This window comes from Loxodonta africana, chromosome 17, assembly GCF_030014295.1.
Source record: "Loxodonta africana isolate mLoxAfr1 chromosome 17, mLoxAfr1.hap2, whole genome shotgun sequence".
Classification (NCBI taxonomy): Eukaryota; Metazoa; Chordata; class Mammalia; order Proboscidea; family Elephantidae; genus Loxodonta; species Loxodonta africana.
The window spans coordinates 73863208-73886261 of record NC_087358.1 but is presented as its reverse complement, the minus strand read 5'-3'; the positions used below and the strand labels follow the sequence as shown (position 1 = coordinate 73886261).

The 23054-nt window shown below is 46.9% G+C and overlaps 1 protein-coding gene across 11 annotated transcripts in view; it reads right to left on the bottom strand.

Annotated features, from left to right (window-relative positions):
• Positions 1–9827: 9827 nt before the first annotated feature.
• The window catches only part of WDFY2 (WD repeat and FYVE domain containing 2), a 297542-nt gene continuing 284315 nt past the window's right edge, over positions 9828–23054 (bottom strand). For 3 of the 11 annotated variants that reach the window (XM_003412629.4, XM_064270180.1, XM_023551348.2), the window contains exons 10-12: positions 22682–22812; positions 20581–20689; positions 9828–19332 (exon numbers count right to left, since the gene is read on the bottom strand). In XM_003412629.4, coding sequence (XP_003412677.1) covers positions 19303–19332; positions 20581–20689; positions 22682–22812 — 270 coding nt within the window. In that variant the 3' untranslated portion in view covers positions 9828–19302. The remainder of the gene's footprint in view (positions 19333–20580; positions 20690–22681; positions 22813–23054) is intronic. The other 8 variants (XR_010318214.1, XR_002786422.2, XR_010318215.1 and 5 more) reach the window with 8 other exon arrangements.

Sequence of the window (23054 nt, the reverse complement as noted above, 5' to 3'; positions counted from 1 at the left end):
CAAATTCCCTAAACTTCTGTTTATCTGGAACTGTCCTAATTTCACCTTCACATTTGAGAGACAGTTTTGCTCGATATATGATTCTTGGTTGGCAATTTTTTCCTTCAGTGCTTTATATAAGTCATCCCATTGCCTTCCTGCCTGCATGGTTTCTGTTGAGTAGTCTGAGTTTATTCTTACTGACTCTTCTTTGTAGGTGACTTTTCGTTTATCCCTCGCTGCTCTTAAAATTCTCTTTTTATCTTTGGTTTTGGCAAGTTTGATTATAATATGTCTTGGTGACTTTCTTTTAGAATCTACCTTATGTGAGCATCTTGGATAGATATCTTCTCATCTTTCAACAAATCTTCAACAATCCTCTATCAGAAAGGATAGCATTTAATGGAACCATATGGTCTATGTACAAAACAAGGTCAATAAGGTGATTTCCCAAGACTGCATTTTATTAATGTGCCGGATGGTCTCTTTCCTGAGGAAGGCTGACTCTGGCATACACGTTAATTTGGACCTTAGCACACAGTGGAGTCCTTGGGTGTTGGAAATGGTTAACATGCTGAATGCTAATTATAAGGTTGGAAGTTCAAGTCCACACAGAGGCACCTTGGAAGAAAGGCCTGGTGATTATTTCTGAAAAATCAGCCACTGAAAGCCCTATGGGGCATAGTTCTACTCTGACATGGGGTCGCCATGAGTCAAGGTCAACTCAGTGGCACCTTGTTTGGGTTTTTAGTATACAGTAGCCCTCGAGATCATTCCCTGGCTAAGAGGAAACCCCTCTTTTCACCAAGAGCCTAGTATAGCTCTGCTCAGGCCCAGCACGCCCTGGGGGAAGCCAAACAATCTGCCATCTCTCTCCTTGGTATTTCTCAGATCCTACAGAAAAGGTTGGCAGCTAGTGACCACCAAAACGGAAGCCCAGCAAGGGTGTCCCCCTCCTCCCACACAGCCTAGGGGGGAATGAGTAGGGTGGGAAGTTACTCCCTCTCTAGTCTGGGGACAGGTGCCATGAGAACAACCCTGGGTCGCCTTTTAACAGAAAGTATAGTTATATTGCTTCAAGCCATATCTCAGTGTATTACAGTGATTTTAGAAAGCTTGACCTATGAATTCCACCCTTACAGTTCTTGCTCTGAAATCCACCTGGTTGGGCTCACTGGCCCTCTGGGACTCCCCCCACCACCTCCTCCACTAACCCCCAGACCAGATCCTGTGGTTATTTCTCAGCTCAAAATGCTGACGTTTGAGAGAGCCATACTTCTTTACCATTTCCCCAGGAGATGTCGGGTTAACCAGTTCCTCATTGTAAATGGTGCTCAGAAACGGAGTTCTTTACAAAAGCATGATCAGAACGCCCTGGGACTGGCAACAGCCCAAGTACATTTGAGGTGCAAATTAAAGGGCGGGTTATCTAATGATTTTTATTACTTATAACTCATGTGTTATTTAATCATTTCCAATGTTTGCTATACTGTATCTAAGGCAGGAGTTTAATTCAATACTGGTGACCCCCCATAGGTGCCAGCCCTGTGCTGGGTACCCGAGGTACAGTGGTGAGCAAGGCAGACACCAGCCGGCCCCTGCTGAGTTCAAGTGTAGTAGAGAAGGGTCAAACAAGTGACTTGTGAAGGAGAAAGCTCTGGGGTCCGAGGGGATTTGACTTCAAGGGAAGCCCAGGCAGCGTGGAGTATGTGGTTTCTTCATCCTCAGCCTGGTTTGTTCATTGCCACTCTCAGCCACGTGGAGGGCAGCAGAGTGCTGAGTTCAGCTTAGACCTTGATGGTGAAGCCCAGTGAGGAGGAAGGTGCGACCCAGGGGGCCGCACATGTTGCAGTGCCCTGGACAAAGATGGGGTGTGTGCCGTCTTGCAAGCCTGCTGGCCAGCCCACTCCCTCACCACTGACCTTCAGTTTTCATTCTTCACTCCTGTCCTGGGGGCAGCAAGTGGTTTTGACTGATGGGCCAGTGCACACCAACCCATCCGTTTCTCATTCATGCACCTTGGCTGGGGGGACATGCCTTTATTTTCTATGCTTCATCTAAAGACACCTGAGCAGCTGCAGGACTGACTCTCCCCAGGAGCCACCTAAAACCAGTGTGGCAAGGACTGAGGGGCTTCTCCACACCCACTTAGATTGGACATGTTGGGACTGGAAAGAGGGGCCTCCTTCTCAGAGGTAGAGCTTCTATCTACAGTGTGTCCTCTGCAAAGCCAAGGAAGGGGACGGTGCCACGTGGGGTGGGCACGTGGGGGTGTGGCTGGGCCCTGTCCTTTGTGGGCCCTCTGAACTTCGACAGCATCCAGTGATGAGGGAGCTGATGAATGAGGCCACTAGGTTAAGTCTGTAAACCAGCTGCTATTGAGTTGATTCTGACTCATGGCAACCCCAAGTGCGTCGCAGTAGAACTGTGCTCTACAAGGTTTTCAGAAGTAGATTGCTAGGCCTTTCTTCTGAGGTGCCTCTGGGTAGACTCAAACCTTCAACCTTTTGGTTAGCATCTGAGTACATTAACTGTTCACAGCACCAGGAGACTCCGGGTGATAGGACAGGGATTTTTATTTACTTTCAGTACTTTATTATTATTATAGATTTTTTATTGTGCTTTAGATGAAGGTTTACAGAGCAAATTAGTTTCTCATTGATATACATATTATTTTATACATTGGTTGCCAGCCCCAGGATGTGTCAACACTCTCCTCTTCTCCATCTTGGGTTCCCCAATTCAATTCGTCCAGCTTTCCTGTCCCCTCTTGCCTTCTCATCCTTGCCCCTGGGCTGATATACCCTTTTAGTCTCATGTACATGGTTGAGCTGTGTGTATTATTTTGTTTTATGGGCCTGTCTAATCTTTGGCTGAAGGGTGAACCTCAGGAGTGATTTTCAGCACTGAGTTAAAAGGGTTTCTGGGGGCCATACTCTTGGAGTTTCTCCAGTCTGTGTCAGACCAGTAAGTCTGGTCTTTTTTTTTTTTCCTTTGATGAGTTAGAATTTTGTTGTACATTTATCTCCAGCTCTGTCTGGGACCCTCTGCTGTGATCCCTGTCAGAGCAGTTGGTGGTGGTAGCTGGGCACCATCTAGTTGTGCTGGACTCAGTCTGGTGGAGGCAATGGTAGCTGTGGTCCATTAGTCCTTTGGTCTAATCTTTGCCTTGTGTCTTTGGTTTTCTTCATTCTCCCTTGTTCCTGACCAAGTAAGACCAGTGAAATACCTTAGATGGCCACTCACAAGCTTTAACACCACAGATGCTACTTACCAAGGTAGGAGGTAGAACATTTTCTTCATAAACTATGTTATGACAGTTGAGCTAGATGTTCCCCAAGACCATGGTCCCCAGCCCTCAGCCCACTAATCAGTCCCTCAGGGAGTTTGGATGTGTCTATGAAGCTTCCATGATCTTGCCTTGGTCAAGTTCTGCTACTCCTCTAGTATTGTAGGACAGGGGTTTTTAAATGCTTTCTTTTTGCTCATCAGTATTTCCTAATTTTTTCACAATAAACAATCGTGACTTCTGTAAAAAGAAAAAAATATTTTTTATTAAACAGAGAGAGAGAGAGAGAGAGAGAGAGCCCTAGATTAGATGACTCCTATCTCTAAAATTCTATGATCTCAGTAAGGCTTCCAAACGTTGTTTTCTCTGGTTTCTTTCTTTAGCTTCACAAGAGAACTATTTTGTTTCCCAATGTGCTCAACTTAGCGAGCGTGTTCCCTGAGGTCTACGGGAAGATGGGGGTTTTGCCTGCAGCCAAATCACAAGGCCAGTCCTGCCTGGATTTGGGTAGGCTGTGAGTGGACGAGGGAGTGGGCGAGTGGGCAGGCTGTGCCAGGTGACCACCACCTCTGTGTAGCCCCGGGTGCAGGGGTCCAGGGGGAGGACAAGGCAAACAGCCTGGCAGAAGAGGTTAAAAAAAAAAAAAAAAGCTAAGCAGAGGCTTTTTTTTTTACTACCAAAAAAGCCAAACCTGTTGCTGTCGAATCGATTCCGACTCATAGTGACCCTATAGGACAGAGCAAAACTGCCCCATAGGGTTTCCAAGGAATGGCTGGTGGATTTGAACTGCCGACCTTTTGGTTAGCAGCCAAGCTCTTAACCACTATGCCACCAGGGCTCCCTTACTACACTGCTCTCTAAAAAGAATATGAAAACAGTCCAAGAAACTAACATCGAGGATCCTCATAGAGATTAGAATAATTTTAGAGAGATCGCTAAAGCAGGAATCCAGTCTGAGGGTTTAACCTTCCTGGCCTCAGCGTAAGGCCCACACCTCATTAGAGCCCTGTTTCTTAGGAGGGGAAGGCGGGTGGGGGTGGGGGGGGTGAGGCGTGCTTCCTCAAAGCTCTGAGATAATTTTTTCCTCAGGGGATGGGCTGGTCTGAGGGCCCTGTGGACAGGACATCCAGCAGAGCAGCACTTAGCACCCAAGTGGCAGGGGGCATTAGGGCCTTTATGACAAGGTTCTTTGCAATCTCTTCCAAACAGCTTGGATAAATGTTATTTTGAAATACAGAGTTTATGATCTGTCCAGGCATGGACCAGTAACATGAAATCTGCCTCCAAAAATGGAGGGTGCCGAGAGACCAAAAAAAGAGGTAGGCAACTCCAGGGTGGCAGCAAGTTAAGTTTATTAGCAAAACTTACATACAAAATGAATTCTGGGTAGCAGGAGGACCAAAGCAAATCTCCGCGCCCTGCAATGGGAAGGCAGAGGTTTTATGGTGGTAGTGGACAATAGTGACTCCACGCCAGGGGCTTACATAAGAATGCAAACTGTAGTGAACTGGGGGACTGCATGAGGGTGCTCACGTTTGGCCTCACAAAGCCCGTTTCCCCTTCAGTCCACTCCCTGAGGCTGGTTCTTACAATCTGGCGTGCTTCATCTTGGACCACAGCACAAGAGGCTCCATTCCCTCCCCACCAGGAACAGGTGGAGAAGCTGGGTCAGAAAGAGGCTGTGTGGTGCAGGCGCATGTGCAAGAGACAGAGACAGTCACTGTGTGCCCAGGAGAGGGGGAAGGGTTCTCTGATAAGGAGAAGGAGCCAGGACAGAGGAGGCTTCTTTATCAGAGAACGCTCTGGGCCCAAGGCCTTTACTTAGGCAGCTCAGATGGGAGGCGTAAAGGCAGACCATTCCCCCAACAATCCACCCCTCGATGCCCATCAGGGTGCCAGAAACAGAAGCAGAGCAGTACCTAGTCCTGGTATGCCTATCACCTATTCTGGACGCTGAGCTATATATGTGGTTTGGTGCATAACTCTGGTGGATGTTATATCTGTCATTCGAAGCAGCATTTAATGAGGGTTACTAGTAGCACTATCTCCAGAAGGTTGATCAGGCCTGCTCGGAGGAGAGATCCCAACCAGTTACCCCAGTTGTGGCTTAATCTAAGCCAAATGAACGCATCACACAGCTGCATCTGTCCAGTCTTATGTATGTATAACATGCCCTGATTCGTTGATGTAAAACAGCATATTTCTCCCAATATGGCACAGTATGTGAACAGGACACACTTCAGTACAAGTAATACAAAAGCTCTCTTTCTCAGCACAATTGAACAAGGTCTTACATTGCCAAACCAAAAAAAAAAAAAAAAAAATCCCCACTGCCATCTGGTCGATTCCGACTCATAGCCAGACCAGGCTAATCCAGACTTGGTGTAGTCAGTTAATGTACACTGGACCATCTGGTCATATTCTACAAGTTCTCCATGTCCACAGTAATGTCAAACTCAGTACCATTCTCAGAGTCAAACCATCCAGGCCCATGCCATCTACTTATATTTTTAACATAGAGAAAGAAATTTCCTTCTAAAGTTGGAGCGCTCCCCACAGGCAGCTTTCATGCTTCAGAAGATGTTTTCCATGAATAGTGGAGTTGTTTTAGTTATCTAGTGCGGCTGTAACAGAAAGACCACAAGTGGATGGTTTAACAAACAGAAGTTTATTCTCTCACAGTTTGGAGGCTAGAAACCTGAATTCAGGGTGCCAGTTCCAGGGGAAGGCTTTCTATGTCAACTTTGGGGGAAGGTCCTTGTCATCAATCTTCCTCTGGCCTAGAAGCTTCTCAGCACTCTGACCCTGGGTCCAAAGGACACGCTTCACTCCGGGTTCTTCTTTCTTGGTGGTAGTGAGGTCCCTCTCCTGTCTGTTCACATCTCTCTTTTATATCTCAAAAGAGATTGATTTAAGATACAAACTAATCCTGTTGATTTCATCCTGCCTCGTCAATATAACTGCTTCTAATTCTGCCTCATTAACATCACATAGATTAGGATTTATAAAACATAGGAAAATTACATCAGATCATGAAATGGAGAACCACCACACAATAGTGAGAATCATGGCCTAGGCAAGTAAACACATTTTGGGGGGACACAATTCATAACAGGAGTTGACTGTACTCATTTACCATGTCATCTCCTCAGCACACCAGGTTATACATACATTTGGTCTATGAGATGTCCTCCTTGTTGACAGATCAGCTGGAAAAATGTGGGGAGATGATTTATTATCTTAGTTCAGATGCTGACAGAGCCAACAGTCGGTCTGATCGGTGGCTCTAACAAAAGCCTGTATCATTGGGGCCCATGGATGAGAGGCCTGTCCATCATCGTGAGATAATCTGGGGAGAAAACGAGACAACATTAACAATCCCCCCTCCCCTCCCCTATCTTCCGTGGGACTCAAGGTGAGGGTCCCAGGTATAGCCACCCAGGCTGTCTGTCCTAGTCTTGAGGCAGTGACTTCTGTGGGAACCCAGAGCTTTTGTCAGAGACAGTCGTATACAGAAGAAACACATTTTATAACATAGACAGTTTAATCTAACAAACGGCACAAATGAGAAACGCCCTTGCAGGGACTGCTGCATCGAGACCCCGGACTGCCTGTCTTAGATGTTTAGTTCAGGCTGGGGTTGTCTTGCCCCCTCTCATCAGCCGTTCAAGCCTGTCCACTTAAGTGCTCAGTTGCCCCTGTGGCTTGGGGGTGACAGAGAGCATGAAGAGCACATTCAAGATCCAGAGGATGCCTCTGTACAGGATAAGAGGCCCCAATATGATTTACCTGCTGGGAATGCCCTGGCCTGTTGGCTCAGGAATCTGTCCCTGGGCAGGTGTTAGCCTTGGCCAGGGTCTCACAGGCAGGTCAGCTTTTCTATTGTTCGGCGTTTTGTGATGGCAGTGGCAGTCTATGCATGTAGACCCAGCCTAGGACGGTGTGTGACTCTCCACGGCCTATCCTCTCTTAGATCCAGGAGGGGGTCAGTTGCACATCTCTTTGCTCCGGAGCAGAGGATGCTTCAGTCTCTGAAGTCAGTTGGAACGGCCTGCTCGTTGGTTGTTTTCGCCTCTCAGCACAGGGCCTTTCTGGTGACCATCCACACAAGTAACAAAAGCTTATCAGGAGCAGAACTGATTTTTTTGTTTGTTTGTCCAGCTGTCTCACCTAGAGGCTTTCTTTACATGTCAGCCTGAGGGTCTTTACATGTCAGTGGCCAGATTGAATGGCCAGGCTATTAGCTATCGCCAATGTCACAGTTTCTGTGTACCCCACTAAAATGCCCCTAACTGCAGCAATTCCCATCAAGACCTGGAGGCAAACACTTACAGAAGTGTACGTTAACACAACAACATCATCAATACATACAACAGGGGTTTGTAGGGGCCCTGAAGGGACTTATCCGTAGTCAGGCTGGGGCAAGGGTCTCAGTGATGGTGACCTCAGACCCAAAAGTTTTCCTCATCTTGGTGCTAGGTGTTACAGAGATCACAGTCACCTGTGCAACGGTATCTAAAAACCCAAGATTTTCATTTCCTCATTGAGCTCTAATTGTAACCTAAGGCCTTTGGTCCTCCCAGGTGACAGAGGGACCGAGGCTTAATCCTCACTCCTAATTATTTCTCAAAGTCAGAAGGTCTGAGCAAAGTTGGTAGAGCCCTTAGACACCTGTGGAGCCACGCCTCCACCATACCAAGTGCAAGCATGGGTCCAGTTGCGACTATGTTGTTGCTTGGTTATCTTGGCGGGGTCAGTTAGCAGAGAATTCCAGAGCAGGCCTCCAAGGTCTCTTCAAGGCTGCTCAACACAAGTTATCTTGAAGGACTTTTTGCTCCTTTTTTTTTTTTTTCCCTGCTGTTCTAACTCTTGCTATGTACAGGGTGTTCTCAGCCCCAGGGACCTGCTTATCTCCTCCAACTATCTCCAGTCCCATTGTTGGACAGCTTTGAGCAATGGCTGGGGGATTGTTTCCCTAGCCTTTGAATCTCCCATCTCTACAAACCAGCAAGTGAGCATTTCTAGTTGTTCATCCTGTTCGTGGACCAGGCTGCTTGATACATCAGTCATGTCCACACTTGACTGCTGCACATCTTTTTCTAACTGTAATTCTTCCTGGGGAGCTCTTATGCACACTTCAGCAGCTAGCTGGGCTTCAGTAGCCAAACAGCTCAGAGTAGCTGCCATCCCACAGCCGCTACTGCTTTCCTAGCTTCTTTTCCACACTTATGAAGGGGCACATCTGCCTACAACATGGCCAGAACTCCCCACATGAGGATCGCTGGCTGTCTTAGCTGCCTAGTGCTGCTACAACAGAAGTACCAAAAGTGGATGGCTTTAACAAAGAGAAATTTATTCTCCCACAGTCTAGTAGGCTAGGAGTCTGAATCCAGGGCGCCAGCTCCACGGGAAGACTTTCTATGTTGGTTCTAGGGAAAGCTCCTTGTCATCAATCTTCCCTCGGGTAGGAGCTTCTCAGTGCAGGAACCCCGAGTCCAAAGGATGTGCTCTGCTTCCAGCGCTGTTTTCTTGGTGATATGAGGCTCCCACTCTCTGCCTGATTCTCTCTTTTCTATCTCAAAAGAGATTGATTCAAGATACAACCTCATCTTGTAGATTGAGTCCTGCCTCATTAACATAAGTGCCTCTAACCCTGCCTCATTAACACCATAGATGTAGAATTCACAACACATATGAAAATGACATCAGATGACAAAATGGTGGATAATCACACAATAGTGGGAATCATGGCCTAGCCAAGTTGACACACATTTTTGGGGGACACAGTGCAATCCATAACACTAGCCAACCTGGGATTTCCCCTGTAAAAAAGCACACTGGCCAGACCTCCCCACATGGAGGTTGCTGGCTGACCAGTATTTCCCCCTACAGAGGCCTTACTCCCACTCACCATTCTTCGGTCTCCTGGCTGGCTTGCCAATTGTCCAGGCATGGGCCAGTAAAGTGAAATTTGCCTCCAAAAATGGAAGCTGCTGAGAGACCAAAGAAAGGCAGGCAACTCCAGGGTGGCAGCGAAGAAGTCTATTACGTAGACTTACAACAAGGCGAGTTCTAGGTGGCAAAAGGACCAAAGCAGATCTCTGCACCCTGAAGAGGGCAGAAAGAGGTTTTATAGTGGTGGTGGACAATAGTGGCTCCATGGCAGGGGCTGACATAAGAATGCAAACTGTAGTGAACTGGCGGACTGCATGAGGGTGCTCATGTTTGGCCTTCAGCCCACCCCTTGAGGCTGGCTCTTACAATCTGGCATGCTCTCCTTCTTGTACCCTAGTATGAGAGACTCCATTCCCTCCCCACCAGGAAGATACAGAATTTGGGTCAGCCAGGTGCTGTGTGCTGCCTGGGCATGTGCAACAGTCAGAGACAGTTACTGCATGCCCAGAACAGGGGAAGGCCTCTCTGGTAAGGAGAGCGAACTGGGAGAAAGAATGTAACCCAATTCTCAGCCTCCTCATCAGAGAACGCTCTGGGCCCAAGGCCCTTACATAGGGAGCCTGGATGGGAGGTGTAGAGGCAGATCATTCCCCCAGCATGATCACATTCCATTTTGTGATAAACGGGTTTTTTTTTTTTTTTGGTATTAAAAAAGATGCCAACCACCCCAAATTCCTTTAATCCAGAATACCATCATAATCAACTTGTCCCTGTTCACTGTCCCCATCATCTCCCAGCTGTGAAGCTGTTGATGCCAGGCTTCCATGCCAGGATGAAGGACAGACTTTGCTCAGTGGTGCAGGCAGTGGACACGGCACTGTGGCTCACCCCGTCCTCTGCAGCCACCGTGCACCCCAGCATACGGTTCTTCCATGGTAACTTACTTCCCATCTCTGTAGGCAGCTGCCAACCTGTCCCTAAACCACAGTGCTGGGTGGCAGGGAGCTCAGCCTCTGGAGGCAGCCTCTCCTGCCCTGAAATGTGGGGTGGTTTTCTTCCCTTCCTGTGACTGTGACAGGGCTCCTTCCTCTGCCCTGGGGTTGGTTCTGCAAAGTGCTTTGTCCCCCGACTACATCACCCCAACACTCCTACTGCCCTTTTCTCCTTCCTGTTTAGCTTTCTAAACTTGGCGGGTCCTCTGAGTACAGAAATCCCCTAGAATCAAAATTCTGGGCAAGGATGGCACCTATGGGCACAGTGGAGGCAAGCCTCACTTTGGGGATGAAAGATGGTCCCAGTCCCAGGCGGAACAGGGGCAGTGCAAGGCAGTGGTGTGAAGGGAGTAACTATGACTCTGCTTTCCTTTCTATTTTTGGAAGCAGTATCTGTTGCGTTTTTGTTCTTTATCTCAGTGGAACTCTTAAAGGATCAAGTACTGAGGAGAGAAGGCAGGCGTGATAGTAGGCAGCATAAGGAAGTGATGCTTTTCCTGGGCAGAAGCCAGGGTCTTCTCCGCATCCGTTCCCATCATTGACGACATCCACCCTTGCTCTAGAGGTTATAGAGCTCTGGTGTTCTCTGGAGTGGATCCTCCCACTCATCTCCCACACATGCCACAATCCAGCCCCGGCTATCACCTGCCTGACCAAACATGCCTCACTCTCCTGTCCCCAAACTCCCACCTATACTGTTACCTGTGTTTGAATGCCCCTCTCCCCTCCCCCCAGCCACCCAGAGAATGTCTGCGACTCCCTCAAAACTCAGCTTTAACTTCTTTTCGCTTGCCTCCAGGAGTCCCTGGGGGACTTTGGTGCAAAGGTACCACACTCAGCTGCTAAGAAGAAAGGTTGGTGGTTTGAGTCCATCCAGAGGTGTCTCAGAAGAAGGGTCTGGCGATCTATTTCCCAAACATTAGCCATTGAAAGCACTGTGGAGCACAGCTGTACGCTGACACACATGGGGCTACCATGAGTTGGAGTCTACTCGACAGCAACTGGTTCTTCTCTGCCCTACTAGGTCTCCCTTCTGTAGTGGTGCTTAACACTGATCTGCGGGGCCTTGTTAGCGTGAGACCCTTGAGGGCAGGCTCTACACCTAACTCTCGTGGCCCCTCCTGCCTCCCCTCCGCCAGGCGTCTGTGACATGGCTGACCTGGGCCCGAGAAGTAACAGGTCAGAGGCTGGTCCACAGTGCTGCGGCTCACACATCTTTGTTTTACCCTCACCTTTACGTCGGAAACCCGTTTTTACACACTTGCCTCTTGCTAGGACCTCTTCTCACTGGCTGAAGAGGAGAAGCTAATTGAAGTTCTCGAACAGCTGGCTCAGAGGTTTCACTAGGCCAGGCCAGAGCATGCAGGCCAGTCGCCTTCATAAAGGAGCAGGAACTGCCGTGAGCAGACCCTGCTTCCCCTCCCTATGAGCCACGAGGCGCCTACAGGGAGCAGGAACATTTATTTTAAAATAAATATGACTGGGGCTGTCAACAAGCTCACCTTGACCTTTAGCAGCAGGCTCTTTTCCTACTATTTGAGAATGTGGTTCTTAAAAATTCTACCCTTGAGATTAACTTTGTCAACTGGAGGGGAGGTGGGATGGGAGGAACAATGACTGTAGGGTCCCAAGCATGTGTGTGCATGGGGCTCTGGACTGCCCTGGCCATGCATGTGGCCAGAACAAGCAAAACTAAGGGACAGTGAGTATTAAACACGGCAATGAAATGTGGCCTAGTTTTACACTTGCTGAAGATTAGGAGTGTAAGCAACACACCTGGCATTCTTGCAGTGGTTTGATAAAACTTCTAAATCACACCATTTTACCTTTGCGTGAGTTCGGGGACAGGTGTGAGAAAACCAGTGAACAGACAGAATTGTCTGCATACAGCCTTGGTGCTCAAGGAAAACCAGGTGGGTGCAGCCCAGCCATCCACCAGGCTGTTTCTCAGTGGTGCCCAAGGCCCTCAGCCAGACCCATCAGCCTTTATCCCCAGAGAAGGGGTTGTTTCGGGTGTGCCTGCCCAAGAGGTTAGTGTCCATTGGGGTGGTGATGCTCTCCCTGGTGCTCACACATACAGGCCTGTGCCCTATGACTGTATCTGCCCTCTTTCCACAGGGATAAAGTGAGAGCTCCTGAATGGGGGATGCAGGTGAGGCTGCAGCCCGCAGAGGCAGGCTGAGGGGGGTCAACCCCGGGACGAGGGCTGGTGGGAAGGACACCCAGCTACTCCCCTCACTGGCTGCTGCAGATTGTGCAGGTCACTTGTGGGCCGCAGGAGAGGCTTTACCTGGCTGTATGTGCCCGAAGTCCTCTTTGTTCTTATTTGGAAAGTACATCAACCACAGTTAGGGCAGATCCAAAGAACATAAAGGGGACTAGAAGGGGACTAGAAGGCCACAGGTTCCTGAGTGGCACATATAGCTTGTGCTTGGCTACTAAGCAGAAGGTTGGAGGTTAAGTCCACCCAGTGGCACCATGGGGGAAAGGCCTGGTGATCTAATTCTCTAAGATTACAGCACTGAAAACCCTATGGAGCAGTTCTACTCTGATACACATGGGATTGCCATGAGTCGGCATCAACCCAATGGCAGCAGGTTTGGTTTTTTTTTTTTTTAAGATGGTCGCAGCCCACTTGCTGTGCTCAGAGTCTGTGGTGAGCAGCAGCTCACTTTGGTCTCCAGACTGCATCTTTCTTTGAGGTCTAGACAGCTGGAAACTCACCCACACCTCCAGACTGGACAGCACCCACAGAGTGAGCCCCAGAGCAGGGTGGCCGGAGTGCACGAGGCTCAGCAACAACAATGGATGGGACCACAGCCGCAGGAAGGTTTCCACAGAGATTTATTTGAAACCACGGAGGCAGCTGAGCGTTGAGAGTCTTTTACACTGGCCGTGGCGACAGGTACATTTTGGTTGGAGAGAAGCACAGCGGGATGTGAGCGCAGCAGACACTCACAACGTTCAGCAGCATGTGAATGCAGAAGTGGATACAGACACTGTGACACAGGAGAAAACTCCTGCTCATCGCCACCGGAGCACATTCTGGACGTCAATGTCAAGACTGGGTGGTCTGGTTGGGTGGGATCTGGTGGCAGAGAGCATGTCAAATGCCAGGAGTTCAGCTAGAGCCGCATTTGAGAAATCTGTTCCACCTTCAGGCTTGTGACATCCTCAGGCCAGCCCCTTGGAGAGCTTCCTCATTTCAAGAGAAGAAAGGGAAAAACATTCAGCCGGTGTGAGGTGGGGCCAAGCAAGCCGAGTGGCCGAGTCCACGCCCCTGGTTATGGACAAAGTGGTTAGGCAGGCACTGAAGTTTGGGCTAGCACCTTCCCTGCTGACCAGTTACTAACAGTTTTTGTACTTTTCATAGATTTTCTCTTGCAAAACGATAGTACACTGAAGAACAAGTCATTTAAAAAGCAAGGCAAACGGCAGAACACAAATGTATGAGTACAACGGTTAACAGTGACACACGTGTTTGGTCCATACTTCATGTTGGCATATGCTGCCGACATAAGACTGCCATCCATTTAAGTAAAAATGTGTATAGATGTAAAATACTTTTTTCAAACTGTTTCCCGTTTTTGTTAGTTAGAGCTCACCCTCTCATGCTTCCCAGAGAACAAAGGAAGGAAAGAGGGAATAGGAGAGAAAAGAAAAAGAGATTGTAAATTAAAAAACAAAAAAACAAAAAAACTTTTAAACCAGCCTGTAATTCTCTGACACTTCCTCTCCCAAGAAAGTCAGATACTCCTTTACTCATGAAGGTGAACATCTGAGGTATCTGTTTTTAATGAGATGGTACCACGACTATGACCACCTTCACCATCTTTATCTGAAACCAGACTTACTAGGCTCGAGACGGAAAGATTCAAAAAGCAATTCATTGATATGGCAAATGACCACAAAGCCTGTGAAGTGCTGTTTATCTAGGTCAGCCATGTGGACGGCACACAGGGTAATAGTTTTGGTTAGTCCAATGATAAACAACACTCAGTGGAATCACAGAACCTCAGTACTGGAGGGATCCTTCAGAACGATCATCTAATTTGGTCCTCACTAAAGGCTTCCCTCTCCTCTGACAAGGGGCCATCTGTTCACAAGTTTGCTGGCATGGGAAACACAAAGGATCCATCCCAGTTTTGAACAGATCTAAGTTTTAACCAGTACTTTTGCGTATTAAACCTAAAGAGGCTTCTCTGTGGAAAGGAGAATGACTTTTAACAGCAAAAATGTAAACTACAAACCTTGAGGGCTGAGTAGTATGTAGTTCTTGATTGGAAAGCTGAGCTAAAGTTTAAACACAAACACCACTGCTATCAAATTATGGACCTATGATACTTGGGCACTGAAAGCCAAAGGCACATAGATGTAATGGCAAGAGAAGAACCTGCTCATTCCTGCCATGAAGCTGGGGTGCTCCTGCCTCTGCAGAGCCAGGTTTCCCCAGCAGGAGCTGCCCAAAGCCCTTTTTTTCTATAACTGAATGGAGAAAAAACTTGGTTCCACTCAGCGAAGGCCATTGCGACAGGGATTTATCACCTTCTTGCATGAATGATCTAAGGCTGAGGAGGAAGTGGGGGCAGCAGCGCCTGCCCTGCACCACACACTCGACGCTGCGAGTTAGTGTAATGTACGCACAGTTGTCCACAACAGTCTTCTCCTGCCACAGTCCAACCTCTTTCCTTTCACCAAGTGGTGTGAGCGGCTGGGCCTGGCCCACCTGTAGAATTACCTAATCAGTATATTAGTCCTTTCCAGGCAAGGTCTGTGGCACGTACGGTCTCCAGCTTCACCTCACAGCCTGCAGGGAAGGGCAACGCACCCAGAAAGTTCCAAATTAGTTACCATGGGGTAACTAAATTTCAGATAACAATTCTAGGCATTTCCAAAGAAAAAGAAACTGATGTTAGCACTGGGGCAGGAAACCTGACTGAATCAGAGCATGATGAACCTCTGAGTGGCATCTCATAGCCGACCATGTTGTTCTGCGTTCACAGAGCATCAGCGTCTCCTGACAACAAGAGACCAGGCTCCAAGACTGCAGTCAAGGCACTTGGTGTTCTCTGGCAACTCCAAGCCACCCGAGGTCCCTGAGCACACCAGGCCCATTCGAGATCTTGGGCGTTGGTGAAGCTGTGTCAGAGCCTGAAAGTCATTTCATGTCCCCCTCACCTGCCCCACTCCTGCTCATCTTTTAACTCCACTCAGAAGTCCCTCCCTCTGCGGATCCCCTCCAGCTGGAGGAGGGCCCCATGCATACCTTCACCACCGCATCTGCCACATCTACTGAGACAGTCCATTTACTCATCTGTGTGGCCTCAGCCCAGGCCAGGAGAGGAGCCCCAGAGACCTCTAACCCCAGTGGCTAGTTCAACGCATAGACCCTCAAGCATCATCTGGATAACTCAGTGCTCAAAACGGACCTAATTTCTCTGTTTTACAATCAAGTTGCAAGACATTCACTTTCTTATCAGGAAAATTCAACTTAAAATCATTTTAAAGGAGGCAAAAATAAGCATGTTTTGGCAAAATATTTTCACTTTAAAATATAAATCTTAGTGAACAGGGTCATTTACATACAATTAAACTACTATGGAAAGACAAAACCAAATGAATCTCATTCACTGAATATGTATAGTAATTTTGATATATAGCTTGGAGCTATCCTTTTGCTTAAAAGCCAAAATCGGGGCTTTAAAAATTAACTAATGTTAAGCAAAAATGAATTATAGTTTTTCAAAGTGAAGTTCAGGGTGCAAACAGGTGATGCCCACAAGAAGGGCAGGTGCTGCGGGCCAGGCTGCTCCAAGCCAGCCCTCACACAGATGGGTGAAAGGCATTTTCAGGGCCCTGTACTTCTGCTTAAGCTTTGCCACCAGAGTAGCCTGTGGTGGACAGTGCAGGAAGGGTTACACTGATGACGACTGGTGCTGCGCTGCCAGGACCCCTACTCAGCCACAGGGCCCACGTGCCCAGGCACTTAGGCTGAGGGGCACTCCTGGGTCTGGAGGACTCCATGCCTCCCACTCGCACATTACCAGCTAATGTTCAAAAACAACTGTTCCTTGAGAATTCTCCTTCCAGATTTGTTTATACCCGTCTGGGGTCAATCAAGTGTTTTGTGGTTGGAATCTTCTAGATCTTTGAAGATCCCTTCCAATTTTGTGGTTTTATGATTCTCTGAATAATTCAAATAATCAAATGAAAAATACACCCTAAAAACTGATCATGGTTGATTAATCTCTTATAAAAGCAGACAAGATTCTAAGTATTTAACCTAAAATCACTTTTGCTATTGTGGACTTTACCCAAGAAGCTGAAGACCCCAGTTAACATCCCTCCTTTGGAGAAACTGAGAGCATGTGATTGGTTTTGTTCTGCCAAACAGAAAACAACAACTAGCATGTATAATAAGCACAGTTCTGTCACTTTTCCAACATAGCCATGCTAGGCATTACTTGCCAAAGCGCTTTTGTGTTTAAGTGACAGAGAAAAAAATACATGTAAAGTGCAAACCCTAGAGGGCAAAACAAGAACTGTGATAGTTAATTAACCCAGACAGGAGAAACGCCAACTGCTGGGCCAGCTTCCACTCCTCATGAGGGAAGTCTCCATGTCCGTAAGACGCTTGGGAGACACCCAATACCAGCAAATATTTCTGTGAGTTACGAGTACGGTGGAGACACTTACTTTAATGTAAAACTCAAGAATTCACAGTATTCCGAGTACCACATACTTGGTTTGCTAAACTCTCTTCACCAAATTCATGCACCTACAGCAGATGAGGAGAAAGAAAAAGCTGGGCGACGGACACCCTGACGTGTCTGCGGGGTCTAGCTGACTCTGACCACCAGTGGTTTCAACCTCTGCATGGCTGTGGGCTTGAGTGCAGTGCAGGGCACAGAGCAGAGTGGCCACGGTGTACATGTGGGTTCCAGTGGGGCGATCGGCTTCCCAAATGAGGTCTGAGCTCATCTAGAAGGCTTGCTGGCACCTGAGCTACTGTGTTTCCCTGTCTGTATGCAGGCCAGGCTCCAAAGTTTCAGAAGGTATAACAGAGCAATTCATTTCCATTCCTCATTTCCAATGCACGGTTACTCTAATACGTGAAACTTAGTAAGTGGTTATAGGTCCTAGTAATAAAGTATAAAATATTTGAATATTTTAAATTTAATTCCCTTTTTAATGCTCTCTCACAGAGCAATCATGCAGAAAAGACTCAAAGTAGTTATTATAACAGCTCTGACTGACAGCAAGCAAGGGCGGTGTGGAAGGAGGGGGCAGTGAGGGGTACGTGGTAATTGCTCACGTGTGTGTGTGCGCACGTGCATCCTTAGAGTTAGGGTCGCATGGTCATTCTGGTCTGATTCTGGGCGGTGGCCATCATGTGAGGTGGCTGACAGGAACAGGCACGTTGGGCCTGCTTCCCGTGGTGGTGGAGCACAGCCACCTCTTGGGAGCCCCGTCCCCAGCAAGCACACTTTGCCCATGTTAGGGGTGGTATGCGCGTATGGCTTGTAGTACTTTCCCTGGTTAGAAAGAAAGGTAATTAATGATCATGAAGGGGCAAAACTGCTTTCTGGGAAAATAGGGAGGGTTTCAATTTCACTCCAACACTGCTCGCAAAACGTCACGTCAGAAGTGGACGAGACGCTGCAGAGGCAGTGCTTGGGTGGGTGGGGCAAGCCATCGCCCATTGATCTGCACGGCTTTGTTTAACCTGGCGATCCCCTCCCGACAGGTGAGGACGGATGAGACAGTGTGCGAACATGCTTAGGAGGGGCAGGCACATGGTCCGTGTGTGCAGCTAACTGTTGTTTAATGTTATTTTCACAGGTGAAAATAGCTTCTTTTTTTAAATAAGGACTTCAAAATCCTGAGTTGAGTGACTACAACAGGAATATCCCACTTTATCAAGCTTGAGTGGATTTCCTTAGAAATAAAGAGTCCTTCAGGTTCCTGTTCTGAAGCTTCTTTCACAGTCTCAACAGGACACAGGCTGAGCTGTAGGACTGAGTACCTTTATGTCGCAGATCACGTTCAGTTTTAGTATGAAAGTGTGCAAAGTGTTCTGATAAAATACATTAAGATACAAAAGTTGAAATAACTTGTTTTTAAGGGGAAAAAAAATACAGACAATGAAGGATAGAGCAAGCCTACAATCTCACAGGAGTGAACGTGTTCAAGCTCAGAGGTGATGTCACATGGAAAAGCACATCTTAAGATACTGGTTCTTGAAGCATGTAGGGTTTGTTTGTCTGTCTGTTTTAAATATTATGAGTGAGGACTGGCTGTGCCAAGTAAAACTAAGGTATAAAAGGTCCACGAGGCTCCCACTGGGTTAGTTCTAAATGATCCAGGCACTGAGGCTTGAAGCTCTGAGTTGTAACCATCTACTTCTGTGAGGATGATGACCAGGAAGCAGCTTTTGCACAGTATTTCCAATGTGGGAAAGACAGAGAACACTGAGGCGGGAAGGCAGGGTCATCTCTACTGCATAACAACACGGATGAGTCAGGCATTACAAACAGACCATTCTCCAAGTGATTCAAGTCAGTCGGTAAATCCACACAAATGGCTTCCCAAATCTCTCCACTGAAGAGGATATGAACGCAGAGGCGCTGGGAGTAAACAGTGAAACACAGACACTCTGGGAAACGGCAGACGATGGTTAAATGCAGAGAGACGGGAAGAAAAAGATGCTGACCACGTGATACATGCCGAAGTGAAGAGAACACAAGAACTACTTTATAATAACCAAAAATACCCTGAACAGATACCTCCCTCATTTCTCTGACACACAAACCAACAAGTAAAATGAAGTCTTGAAAAATACAAAAATTAGACATCCCAGATTTTTCATTATACTCAAAACAAGGTAGCACAGCCAGGCTGTATAAACCATTCGTTAAAAAAAATACCTTCTTTGATACTGTATGAACAAGCTGAAAGAGTCCCTTCGCAAGTGTTCCCTCACCAGCTCGCCACTGTTTGCGTATGCAAACTCATCCAGATTCCGCGCAGTCTCTCCTCATGTGGTCTCTCTCTCCTCATGCGGCTGCCTTCATTTACATCTTCAGCAGTGACTGGGATTAGAACAACCATTTCTTCAGTAAATTCTTTCTGATTCCGGGAGTGTCATCACGACACTACTGGAGTCATATCCCACAACTGTAAAAAGAAAAGGGAGCTATGTGATGAATTAAAAAATAAATTGGGTTGAGGATAAAAGGTACTAAACTGTTTGAATTCTTCAAGTAAAGTTTTTGCATTAAAAATCAACCAAGTATTATACTAATATGAATTCTAAATCTATATGTTAAAATATTTTTCCATCAAAAATTTCAACATGAAGCTCAAAAACATGACAAGGGCAGCTGGAAATTTCAATCCCGCTAACAGATCTACTTCTGAAAATCAGCCAGTGAAAACCCTATGGATCACAGAAGTCCGATCTGCAGCTGCTCACAGGGATGGCATAGGACTGGGCAGCGTTTCGTTCTGTTGAGCACGGGGTGACCATGAGTTGGGGCTATTGGGACTGACTGGACAGTAGCTAACAACAACGACGATGGACAACGAAGGCATATAGTCATTTCACGGGGACGGGAGCTAACACATACTGGGCACCAAATGGGTTCCAGGCATGTGTTGTGTCCTTTCCAATCTGATCTCATTTAATCTTCCGAACACTTTGACATGATGTCTCATTTTACAAAGCAACTCAGGCTCCCAGAATTTACTTTAAACTTGCTCAAAGTCACAGAGGTCTGGTTACTTCCAAAGGAAGGGAGCTATTCTAACCACCTCATCCCGCTGCTGCCTCCAAGAACAGGAGCTGAGCGAGCTGGGAGTGGGCCTGGTGCACTGAGTGGGTGTACCTGTGTGCCTCAGGGGGTGATGCAGGGGTGGCTCTTTCTGTGGGGGGCAGGGAGCTCTGCTGTGGCACTTCTCCATGTGGTCTATCACCCTCCTCAGAGAGGCCCAGGAGCAGTGCTTTTGTAGTAACTGATTTCACTGGGAAAGGACCTTGTTTATTAGCTGTTGGCTTACTCAAGTCCCATCTTTCATTCAGTGCTCAGCTCAAACCCCACCTCCTTCACAAAGCCTTCTCCAGTTACTGAACTCTTAAAATACTTCTTGTCTGCATTACTCTTTTGGCAGTTTGCCCATGAGACCTATTTTGGTCCTTTTTTGAGAGTATGCCTCAAGTAGGCTAGCTGTTCCTTGCAGGCAGGAGCCTGGTCATTCTTTGTGGAGACCCAGGGCCTGGCCTGGGCCCTGCATCTAGTGGGCTCCTCTCAAAAATGCTCACTGCTGAGGATGAGCTCTTGAACAGTACCTCAGAGATTCTTGACGCTCCTGGGTGTTTACGTAAGGACAAAGATGGAAAGCTCCAAAAATAAGATGGTGTCCTACCTTGATAACCTTGTCAGTCCCGGAAGTCAGTAACCACCCTCTGGTTGCATCAAAATGCACGTGCACGATGTTATGTTTACTGTCGTGGAAGGTTGCCGTGGGCGCGCGTCTGGGGGCAAGGTGGAAAAGAGAGTTTGCAGCGTAAAAGGTGGTATCGTGGGAATGATGGAGATCTAGGGACCCTACGCTCTCATTTTTAGCCAAATGGCTAAAATCACATAACTGAAAAGCTCATCAGATCTACCTTTATTCCTTGGAGACGTGTTATAGATTAAAAAAAAAAAAAAAAAAAAAGGTAAAAGGATTCTTACATTCTCCAAAATGGGAGACATTTTCAAAAGTCCTTCTGGACAGTTTGTTGCTCCACTGGAACCTGTGAAGTCCAGAGATAAAATCTCTACCTGTGCCTTAACAACAACAACAACAGTGCTTTTGCTAAGTTTGATCCCTATAGGACTTGCCAGTAAAATACTCTACCTTTGCCTATATAGTTTAAAAAAAAAACATGCTTGCTAAAATGCCCATGATAAAAGAACAGTCATTCTAACCAAACGGCCATCCGTTCTTTCTCCTCTTTTCACTGGTATAACTGCAGACTTAGCTTTTCTGCAGTATTCTACAGCTTTAACAAGTAAAACAAAATATAAACAACACTGTTATTTAATCTCTGCCTTTTTCAGCACTAAGGCTCACCAGCTGCCTAGGTGCTCTAGACACAACGCAAATGCTTCCACAGAGAAGAGGAAGAAGAAACAGTGGCGTGGAAAGGTGGGCAGGGATTAGAAAAAGGACAGCTGTTTTCTAGTCATGTTTTGGGGTTCCTATTCGTCTGCAGTGGGCTCTCTGAAGACAGCTATTCTTCTTTTTCTAGAGCTAAAATCTGTAGGACAGATCTCCAGTATACTAAATATGGTCACTTGCAAATTTTTAGAATTAAAGATTTAGGCTTACTTTGCAATTCGCCTAGACTCTCTGGGTCTGTCTTTACCTATAAAAGACTTAAACTACAGTATCTAACGTTTTTTTCCAGGTCTCCAACTCAATGAGAGAAGAACGTTCTTATTAATTTTATCTTGTATAACCCAGTGCTGTCGAGTATAATGAGTGGAAAATAATCAAATGAATATAAATGCTTACTTCTTGTAAGAGGATCTCAATTTATATTTGATATGAGTAAATAAGAATGAAAAATGTAAATTAGGGCTATCTGTACTATGAGACACAGTACACAGTGCAGTGGGTTTGGTTTTTTTTTTTTGTACTATGAGAGAATTCTTTGTTTTATTAATTTGCTAAGAATTTCCTCTAATTGCCGAGCTTCTCTGCTGCATTTTCAATGTTTCTATTTACATGCAGCTTTTAAGACAGCCATCTAGTACTTAAGATGTTTTCTTATATACAAAGGGCTGGGGTTGGGTGGGAGTGGGAAGATTAGGAAGAAGAGAAGTTTCCTCTAAAACCCTCCTGTAATTCATTAAAAGAGAAACTTGTTCTAGAACATTCCACTTCCATGTGGGGGCAGTTTTCAATAAGCCAATATTAGAGAGACCACATAGATTTGCCCCGCTCTCTCACACACACTGAAGTGCAATAACCTAGGGCCACATGTAGCCCATCTGAGCAGCTGGGCAACGGTAAAATAGCTCAGCTCTTCCTGGGAAATGAAACCTGGAGCCTGCTGGCTGATTCAACTCCTGTGAAGACACCAGGTTGGGCTAGAAAGTGAAGCGTGGGCCCCTGCCTTCTTTGGCAATTCTCAAGTAAATGGGCAGACAAAGAAGTTTGGTCCAAGAGCATCAATTTTATTTTTAATATTTTAGGAGGATCTATTTTAAATGCACACAGCCTGTGCTTTTACCTCCGGAATTGAGGAGCACTCAGAAATGAACACTTTGAGCATATTCCCTTTTCCTATTTATCTCACAAGATAGCACAAATCCCTTGCTGGGAAAGGGGGGTTTTACTACTGCATGGTCCATATTTTAAAGCAGCAAGCCCTAAGCCAATAGAGCCGATATTAGTTACGGCTGCGGCGCGGGATGCAGCTCTTAGGTCAGAGCTCTCCTTAGCCTGGAGAGTTGTGCGGACCACTGCCACTTACTCTTCATCTGTGATGGCCTCGTGGCAGCTGTCACAGACCCTCACTTCAAACTCGAAGCCCATCAGGGGGATGGAGGAGCGCTTGGAACTGCACTTGCCACAAACTGCCTTCCCGCACTTGCGGCAATGGTGCTGGAGGAGGAAGAGAAGATAGATATTCACTATGGCTCTTGTGCCTCACCCCCTCTCTGGGTAGACTCAGTCGTGGTCAACCGCATTTAGGTGAGGATGCTAAACAAGAACTGGCCCAGAAGATTAAAAGGAAAATTCCAGGTGCGCTCTCTTTTGTACTCTGTTTATTCAGTACAAGGACTGTTGGGAAACAAATCTGACTGTGTCACCTTCCTATTCTGCCTCCTTTCCCCATTCTCAGT